The 10,121-nt window shown below is 35.2% G+C and overlaps 2 protein-coding genes across 2 annotated transcripts; one reads left to right on the top strand and one right to left on the bottom strand.

Moving 5' to 3' along the window:
- Positions 1–7: 7 nt before the first annotated feature.
- On the top strand, positions 8–8,342 carry DNAAF4 (dynein axonemal assembly factor 4). Its single transcript, XM_010163216.1, has 9 exons — positions 8–67; positions 632–779; positions 1,188–1,321; positions 2,361–2,601; positions 3,742–3,887; positions 4,518–4,627; positions 5,326–5,479; positions 6,467–6,572; positions 7,957–8,342. The coding sequence occupies exons 3-9, from the start codon at positions 1,316–1,318 to the stop codon at positions 8,064–8,066; spliced, it is 873 nt and encodes a 290-aa protein (XP_010161518.1). The 5' UTR covers positions 8–67; positions 632–779; positions 1,188–1,315; the 3' UTR covers positions 8,067–8,342.
- Positions 8,343–8,596: 254 nt separating this feature from the next.
- On the bottom strand, positions 8,597–8,950 carry PIERCE2 (piercer of microtubule wall 2). The gene has a single exon (XM_010163214.2). It carries the CDS (start codon positions 8,948–8,950, stop codon positions 8,597–8,599), a length of 354 nt encoding a protein of 117 aa, XP_010161516.1.
- Positions 8,951–10,121: the final 1,171 nt, after the last annotated feature.

The raw sequence follows: 10,121 nt of genomic DNA, 5'->3' as shown, positions 1-10,121 counted from the left end.
GTCGCTGCCGCTGCGCGGCGTTCGGGTCACCCCTGCCAACATCTTCTGCACCGACCAGTACTTGAAGGTGGGGCGGCCGCGCACCGCGCCCTCGCTTGTCTGCCGGGGCTGCTGTCGTGCAGTGTCTCCGCCTTGGGATGCGCTGTGCCCGCGGCTTGGCGTGAATTCATAGCTCTGTTGAAAAGCACTCGCTTAATACACCGCGGCAGCGCCGTCAAGTTTATAACCTTTTATAATATTGAAGCTATAATGGCCCTTGGTACGCTGCAGGCTGTTAAGTTCCTATCCCACTAGAGACCGTGGCTTTGCCACTGGTTGTTCCTCTCCTCAATAGGTGCCAGCTGCCTTTGTTGAATTATACACATCTGCTTGTATTATGAATAATAATTCTAAATTTAAGGTCCACGGCTTCTGTTGCAGTGCTGAAGAACCAACTTGTTCAGCCTATCTGGTGTAATAAAATGTATAACCTCCATACTGCACACAGAGCAAATTCATGTTGTCAGTAGCATGTGTTTCTTGGGGTACTGGGTACCGAGTTTCTTGAGTGCTGCTTGTACTGAGTATTTTGAATGTGTGAGTTTTAATTTAAAATTGTAAATATTAGTACACATTAATTGTATTTTTATAGGTAAGCATCCCTCCCTTTTTATTTGAAGCCATTTTATATGCTCCTATTGATGACACAAATAGCACAGCAAAGATTGGAAATGGAATAATTTTCTTCACTTTGTATAAAAAAGAAGTGGCCGTGTGGGAATCCCTAACTCTAGCAAATGGTAAGTTCTCTACTGTGAAAAGTAGGTTGCATGTAAGAAAACCAAACTGAGCCCAAACTTTAGAAAATATAATAAGCAACGTGAAACTTCTGCTGCTAGAGATCTGCTAAGTTAAACCTTGTTGTTAATTGTTAAAAATACAAAGTATGTGAGAACAGACAAAGAACATCTACCCTCTCTAGCGCGCACAAAACTAAACAATGTTTCTCGTAAAACTTACATTTTGTGTGTAAGCAAGTCTTAGTTTTTCTTTTTTTAGAGGTGGGCTTGATAGACTGCTTTGTGGAATTTGAATCATGTTGCATTTTCCCAGACAAAGCAGCAAAAGAAATACTATTTTTATGAGCATGGTACATAACACCAGAACTTCAGGCCTAAATTACTAAAATAGTTTTTTGTTTTTTTAAGCTAACAAGGAGAAACTGCAATCTCTAAGAGAAAATGCTGTTTTAAAAGCCCATGAAAAGGCAAAAGAGGAGACAGAAGCAAAAAAAGTTACAAAACAGGAACACAAAAAATATGCTTTGGAGGCCACAATGAAGGTAAGCTTAGAAAGAACTCTACAAGACATATACATATAAACAATTACCAACTAATCTGGCAGCTGCTTAGTTGGATGTAATGCTTAGTTAAATGTACCTTAGAAATATGAAAAGTACTAATTTTTATTACAGTAGTGGTGAACCATATTATTTCTTTGTACTTAAAACAGATCTATTATCAAATATGAAAATGATACAGAAAAAATACTTAGAAGTTGCTATTTCCGTTAGTAATGCTAGTGAAAAAATTTGGTGAGGAATTCAGATTTTTGTCAGTTGAAAGGAAACTACAATAATATGGCAAAACTGTAATTTTTTGTGGCCTTTGCATCAGTGCGAGTGCTTAGTCATTTGGCATTGTCAAAAATACTAATTTAAAAAAAACCTTATTTATTCATTGTTTTGTATCAGGCTTGCTGTTAATTGCCTTTTGTGTGTATGTATCTTTGTCATTCTGCAGTTTATGTGTATTTTGAGATAACATTCTTTTCTTCAAAATGTTTATGTATATAAAAAGTCTAGTCACTTCATTTGTATTTAAAAGGCTTTTTTAGAAGCATACAATGAAATTTTAAGATTGCATATGGAATTTGGACCAAAATGAACTGCAGTTAGTGACTTTTTTAGTAGGAACATTGTACCTATTCTGCCTCTGTAATAATCTCGGAGAGAAGAGGAGAAATAAGAAATAGTGTATTAAAATGAAGCCATATATTTTACATTTCTGTATATTCTAGAGATCTGCATTGGAATACGGCTAGGATTTTAACTGTTTACAAGTTAAACTTACTTCTGAATGTTTCTGGATCGTACCTTAGTAGTGGTAGTAAGATAGTTAAAAGATAGGACTTCTAAAAGCTAATCAGAAATCTTTACTCTCCCAATCATTTTTAAGCATCTTTCATCACTCTGATTGTATGAGCACATTAATGGTGATGCTATGCTTGGGATATGAGACCAGGAAAATAATGGTAACTTTTACTTAATCGTCTTACTATTGTCAGATGCTACATATCTCATAGGTTTATCATTCAAACAGCTAGAAGAAGCAGAAAGAAAAAGAATTGAAGATCTGAAAGAAAAGGAGCGGCAGAAGGTCACTAAGGAGTTGGAGTTATGGAGAAAACAGCAAAAAGATGCTGAGAAACAGAAGAGGGTACAAAAAGAAGGGGAACTACATGAAAAAGTAGAGCAATTAAAAGAGAATAAAAAGGAAAAAATGAACAAAACTAGGACTCCTAATGAAGGAACTTCTAAGACCAGACTCAAACCTATTAAAGGTTGTATTACTGGAGTGTATTTTATAATTCTTTAAAGTGTGGGTATTCCTAGATGTTTCCAATTCATCATTTATCACAGCAAGGACTGCAGCAGAATCAATACTTTAAACAAAGCAAATTAAAAGGAGGATTTAATTTCTTTTTATTCATATTTAAACTAAGCACTACCATTCCTGTTTGAACTTGCATTTGAAGTTACCCTGTACCAGAAAAAGGAAGAAAGTAAAAATATTTGTAAAAATCTCAAGACAGAAAGAAAGGGGTGTTCTATATTCTTGCTTTCCTTCTCTTGTGCCTCCTGATGTGTGATAGATGAGTATTTTCTGGGCAACCACATTTTTTTTTTATCTTTTACACTACCGTCTATCACTTACCAGTCTACTACGCTTTTTTAACACTTCTGGCACCAAAAGCCTTGTTTAAAGATGCACTTCTGCTATTTCCCATTGTTGTTTGCCATTACAATAAGAGACTGTCACAATTAGCAACATATTCAGCCGCAGTTTAAAAAGTAAAGTTGTTTCCACCATACTGAATTAATTCTTTCAGTTTGAAGTTGTTGTAGTGTCTTTCAGGCAACTGAGCTACAGCATTCAAGTTCTTAGCTCTCGTTTTTAGTCTTTGGAAGTACAAGGGCAGGTTTTGTTCTAAGCTTTAGACAAGTAAAACAGAAAGCCTTTCTGACAGTGTAGTGCAGATTTTCTGAGGGAGGAGTTCACGTTAACCTGTTACCTAATTGCTGGTTTCCATAGACATACGCAATCTCCTTTTGCTCTCTCTAATCCCATGTCTTGGCTCCACAGAGAGGCAATTTAGGGAACTAAAACAACAGAAAATATTTACATTTTGGTTGGTTTGTTTTGGTAAGGTTAATTTACTGCAGTTGCCCTGTCAGAGAATCATGTAAGTGACAGATAGTGGTGTAAGAGGAGTTTAAGTTTGTTTGTGACAGATTATGTAGCCAGTAAATAGATGGCTTGATACAGCAAGAACAATCATTTTTGGAACCTTCCCTTCAAAAGAACAAGTCTAAACCTCTCTCAAGCTATTAGAGGTTTGGTTCTAATGGACAGAATTTCTAAATTATGTGTGCTTTGGACTTTGGTAGAAAACCAGAAAAATCTCCAATTCTTTTCATAGGTCATGGATCCTATGGTATGTTTTCAGAAAATTTAAAGGAAGAACAGTTACCAGCTCCTCGATCTGCGGCTACAATTAAAATCAACTTTACATCAAGAGTTTTTCCTACAGCTCTGCGAGAATCTCGCATTGCAGAAGAGGAGGAGGTAAGGATTGCTCTTGGTTTTGGTGTGATGCGTCCACAGTTTTCCAAGGTGGTGAATTATTTACTGTGTATTCAATAAGTTGGCAAAACTGTTAACTGTGCAATACTCTTATCTTCCAGGGAAGGCAGTCTTATTTAAATTAAGATTTAAAGAAACACTTTTATCTAAGAATTATTTTTACCAAACATGTGATTGTGCAGATTAATAAATAGTATGTTCCTTTTTCTGAGAGGGTAAGAAAAAAAAGGCAGCAGTATTAACTAAATTCCTTGAAGTACAAAATTTGAAATGTCTTTACTGTTATATTTAAGAGTCTTTAGGTTCTGTCTTCTTAAAAAGGAGCTCACAGTTAGCTCTTTTGAGCTCTATTGAATGAACACAAAGAGTAATTTTGGAAGTTCCAAAACAAACAAGCAAACAAAAATGTATTAATAATGCAGTAACCTTACTTCTCACATAATAATAAAATATTTGGGGAAACCTGGAAGTTTTTCATATCTGACATCATGAAACATTTCTCTCTGTCCAAAATACATGGCAAATAGGAGTGAGTGAAGAGATGAAAGCAAAATCCTCTTTTGGATTTGAATTTTCCTTCAGAAATAATACTTGCATGTTGTATATTTACAGTGGCTACGTAAACAAGCAGAGGCTCGAAGAACAATAAGTGCTGATTTGTCTGAGCTGGAGGATTTAAAAGAAGATGAGAAGAATCCAGATTGGTTAAAGGACAAAGGAAAGTAAGTTAGATTCCATTTGAAGATGTATTTAAAATCAAATATTAGTTATATAGTGTGTGTCTCTTGTTTAGTTTTGATATTTTCTATTTATCCTAGACACAGACGGTGAATGTCTACATAGTAATTTATTGACAGCTTATGGGGTTTGAATCTGATAAAGTCATGAGGTGCATTTGCTGAAGTTCATAATGGACAAAATCATTGTGAATGCATAATGCATATTCTTCTAGGATGACGGTTAAGTCAATGCAATGTTATGCCTAGGTGGATTTCCTTTCATTTGTACTTTTTATTGAGAGGTTGTTTTTGTCTAAAACAAACTTTATTAATTTGATTAAAATATTGATATGTTTATATAGCTGTGTTATACAAAAAGGTTTGATTAGGCAATCATAATCAGATATATAGCTTTCAAAATTCGTCCTGTGTCTGCATAGATGTGTCCACCTCTTACTGTTCTTTGTTGCTTTTAAGCAGTGACTATTTTTGTTGTGTGTCTATATGCTGTATTACCAGCATCAAGTTTGACTGAACTTCAGCTATGTTGTTCTCAGAAAAGGCTATAAATGGTCATTTCCATGGAAAAGCTGATAAAACATCAAATTTTTGAAAATGAATTGTTAACAATAAGTAGGTATTTATTTTGTGATTTATCACCTTGTTTAACATGCCTGTTCCACTTTTTGTTCTATACTTAGCAAAATGTTTGCAACAGGAAACTATCTTGCAGCTGTAAATGCGTACAACCTTGCAGTGCGGCTAAACAATAAGCTTCCCCTCCTGTATCTGAATCGTGCTGCTTGCCACCTTAAACTGAGAAATTTGCATAAGGCTATTGAAGATTCCTCTAAGGTATAAATATATAGGTTCTCAGACTGTCATCTTGTGATTTATTACTGTCATGCTTCTGTTTCAAGCAGATCTTTAAATACTTATTAGTGTGATTAAATTTTTTTTAAATTCAAAATTGTTATAATGAAGCCACGGTGAAATATAAAAATTTGATAGTGATTGATTAATGAACTTTCAGAAATTTAAAACAAAACAGCAACAAAAGAACCCCAAACCATGCTTCCACATATTTGAGATGAATGACTATATGTTGACTCTGTACATGTTTCTTTATAGGTAAAATACTGTAGCAATATATACACTTAAAAAAAAAAGAAAACTTTGAGCAGAAAAAAAGAAAATATACACAGATACCTTTTTTATTATGTTGTGGTGTTCTTCATTTGGTGGGAAGAAAAAAAAAAAAGCAGTGATGATGAGGAGGATACATTTAAAAAAACCCAAACCAAACCAGACTTTTTAAAGAAGGGCTGTATCATCTCAATGTTTTAGCAGCCATTAGTTTTGCAATGACAGAGGAGTGATCTCCAGTGGCACCTGAATACTTTGGAAAAAGTTTTCCCAGAATTATTATTTTTTGAACTAATATGTACTTGAGGTTTGAAACTTGTTATTTCTAGTAACTGCTACTACAACATGTGCTTTTTTAGGGCTGCTTTTTTTTTTTTTTTAGCATAGTATGTATAATGTATGAAAAGAGAATAAATTATTTGATTGTTATAAACTTTTAACACAGTATTTGTCAGATTTAGCCATGACAATGAAACTGTATTTAACGAACTGTAGGGTGACAGATACAAATCTTAATGACTAGATTCACAAGCCATATAGTTAAATTCGAATAGTCATTTTCTATTTCTATTTGAATAGTTATTATGTTATTATGTTATAATAGTAATTAGGTGACAGAAGTGTGTGTAAATGACAAGAAAACAAAAATTATGGAAAATCTACCTCTAAATATTTTGTGTGTTTTTGTTTGTAAAGGCACTAGAACTGCTGACACCACTTGTTCCTGATAATGAGAATGCTCGAGTAAAAGCGTATGTGAGACGTGGAACAGCATTTTGTCAGTTGGAATTATATACTGAAGGTGAGACCTCGGTTTTGTGAAAACATGCACATGGATTTATAGTGACATGCTAGACATTCTGTTTAGCTCAGTGAGACTGCTCACATCTTTATTTTTTCAGAAGGAACATTAAAGGAGGCCTATACAATCTATGTCTCTTTTTGTTATGAACTTTTATACCACATTCCTCTTTTTTTTTTTTTTTTTTAAATTTACTGGCTAATTGCAATTCCACTTGAAAAAATCTTTACAAGTTTTAATAAAATTGATGGTACTCTTAATTTAAGGAGTACAAATTAGTTTTTCTGTTGTGGAAAAGGCTTTAGTGAGTCGCACATCCTGTTTGGTCTGTTGGGTCAGTCTTTCTGTGCATAATGGCCACCTGTTGACCACAGCAGCTTGGTAGCCATGGGAGGTACTAGTGAAGAACGAATCAGAGGTCAGAGATGAGGTATTTGCACTGGGAAGCATTCAAATGTAGCCTGCAAACTGGTACGAAACTAGGTTGCACTAGTTTTGTTGTTCATGAAGCAATGTTTTATTGGTTTTGAGATTATATTTACAGTATTTCTGCCTATAGAACAAATTAACATAAAATAACCTGAAATTTTTCTAAAATATTTGCTTATGAAGTGCTTAGTAACATATCCTTGTAAAATTATATATGAAATCCGTATTGATGAGCAAAATGTTTCATCAAGTGTGTGTGATTTGTGTGAAAATACTTGAATTAAGTGTCCCTACTGAGTTCTCTAAGAGTATCAGCTTAGTTTCATAAGGCAAATTTATAAGTGAAAGTCAGTAATAGAAAGTAAAGAATATTCAAAATGTCGGTGTTGAAATACTGAGCTTTTCCCATTGGTTACCTTTTTCTACCTATAAATCACTTTGTCACTCCCTTAAAGCTTCATTTGCACTTGGAAGCCTTATAAAAGAGACAATTAAAAAGGATTTTATTTTACTTTCTGTAGTCATGGTTTGCTTTTTTTCCCCCCAATCTCTAGTGTTCTTTTTTTTTTTTCTGGTTTTCATGCACTTCTGTTCTATTATTCAATTTTTCTCTCTTTTGCAGAACACTTTTGCATGCTCCTCTCACGCATGCACGCATATGTGTGTATATATCTGTGTAGATGTGAATGAAGAGGCTCTGGTTTCATGCTTCAATACCTGAAAATGTTTATGTAGTAGAGAGTTTCCACTACATTTTTTTATAAAATAATATAAACAAAATATGAATTACTGACAGTAGTTCAACCTAATGTCATTCTGATTCCCTCTTGCTCAATAGCAAAACCCAAGATCAGTACTTTATGCACATGACTAGTGAGCATCTATTTCCAGTTCGTTCCTAAAGAGGATGCTCTGGCATTCTTGATTGACATTCTTTTTAATGTATCTATATTAGGTCTCCAGGATTATGAAGCAGCTCTCAAGATTGATCCTAAAAACAGAACTATAGAAGAAGATGCTGAGAAGATTCGACACCTAATTCAAGGAACAATGCAAGATTCTTAATTAAAAATAAAAAAGAACTTTTTGACCCAGATGACTCTTGAGGGGGTCAGAAGGAATCTGAGTTCTCTTCAATTTGTTGTTAACTAGACATTTTTCTGTTTCACTCAGAACACCTATAGAATTGGTAAAATACTGGATATCTGAATTACTATTTTTGGAAAGTATAGTATCATAACAAATATTATTAGATATATTTTGTATCATATATTTTTGCTTTCTGTGAAATATTGGTGGGCCGAATATTAACACATGCTTTTCATACTTGATTTAAAGTTATTCTTTCTAAAAATCAGAGCTCCACATTTATGATACCAGTTTCAAAAGTTTTATTTTTATGGGTTTAGGTCTGATTGAGAGAAGTGTATCATCAGATGGGCTACTTCCTTTTTGATACATCTTATTCAACCCAGCAAAACTAAACCAAATCAGATATTGACAGTTATTCCCAGAATGACTGAAATAACAGTCAGATTTTTTTTTAAAGCTAAGTGTCTAGTCTAAGGCTATGACAAAAAGACGGACATGCATTTTTACAGAGTATGCTGGAAATTGGGGTAGTCATATACCCTACTTCTGTCAATGGCAGTGTTGAAATAACTATCTTGAAATAACCCAGAGGTAAGTAGGTGTTTTGAAAAGGTTTGATCCCTTGGATGATAAGTACAGGGTGCCATCTGTGGGATAGGTGGTATAGCACCATATTCACTTGAAGTTGTTTTGAAGAGTAAAACCTGAGGCTTTGTCAAAGAAGCATTGGTCATGAGTGCTTTGGGGTCCAGCATACAGGAAAACACCGGATTGCCAGGATTTGCGCAGAGAGGCAGATGAGGACATTGGTTTTGCTCAGTGTCCAGACTCGAGGGCAGTTTCTCAGCAGAAGTCATCTTCTTTCCCTATTAAGGAGATGGATTTTAATTCAGTCTTTTAAATATCAGGGAAAAGCATTTCAAAATTGTTAGATGTTTGTGGTGAGAACAAGTGTTGCTCAAGATATGTATTGAAATACATGCATGGTGGAGAGTGAGGAACTTAACATTGCTGACTTTTGACCTTATTTAGTAAACTGTGCACAGTGATAAATCGACTCATGTTGACTATGAAGAATAGTAAGAATTGGAATTTGCATCAATTTCTGCATTAGGGATAATCTTGAGCATAGAAAATATCTTAATATGTGTGGCAGAAATAATTAGTATGCATAATAAAAATATGAATGAGATTAAGAATATAGCGAGGCTTTATGATTGGTTTGTTTCGGCTTTGACTTTTTCTAATATATAGAAATATGTATGCTAAAGTACAGCCCTAAACAAATCTCCAAATGACTGTACTTCCTTGCTCATGTTCACATGCATGCCTTTTTTCTTTTTTTTTTTTTTTCCCCTCTGTAGGGAGCAAATTAACATATGACAGATACTTCTTGGTACGTTGAAGGAAAGTGCTCTAATGCTGTTTTGATGAGCATGTGGTAAAACTGCACTGAATAAGGTACCTCCCTTAGTTTTGCTGAGCAAGCCATTTGAAACCTGGTGTTCTTGAGGTGCAATTAAATCTTTTTTCTTTGTTTCTCAGTCATGTAAGAGATTAAGGAAACATTTAAGGTGCTAGCTTAAGACAAAACTGAAGAAATCCTGACTTTTCCTGTATTAATGAGGCCTATTGTCTCCTGTGTATTTCTTGCAGCAGTATTGTAGCACTGGTGAGGCCTGGATCTCTGGGCTTTGGGATCTGCCCTGTTTGCACAGTGCCCGGCGATGGGCTGTGGTTGGGGTGGGAGCTGCCTTACCCCAGTGAGGAGCAGCTCTGGGGAAGGAAGGACAGCTTCTCCTCAGGCAGCAGGGCCGCAGCGGCCGATTCCAGGCCGGCGCTGTCGGAGACTTTCCAAATTACTTCATTCAGAGTCGTCAGAGCTTAACACCTGCCAGGGTTAGAGGGATCAAATAATTCTACTCCATATACTGCACTGGTTTTGGGGGGGGTTTGGGGAGTTTTGAGGGTTGGGGTTATTTTTGGTTGTTTGTTTTTGCTGGGGAGCGTTTTTGTCTGGATTGTTTT

Source organism: Antrostomus carolinensis, unplaced genomic scaffold, assembly GCF_000700745.2.
Source record: "Antrostomus carolinensis isolate BGI_N321 unplaced genomic scaffold, ASM70074v2 scaffold30632, whole genome shotgun sequence".
In the NCBI taxonomy this organism is placed as follows: Eukaryota; Metazoa; Chordata; class Aves; order Caprimulgiformes; family Caprimulgidae; genus Antrostomus; species Antrostomus carolinensis.
Note: the sequence above shows the minus strand (reverse complement) of the source record. Positions and strands in the feature narration are given on the sequence as shown.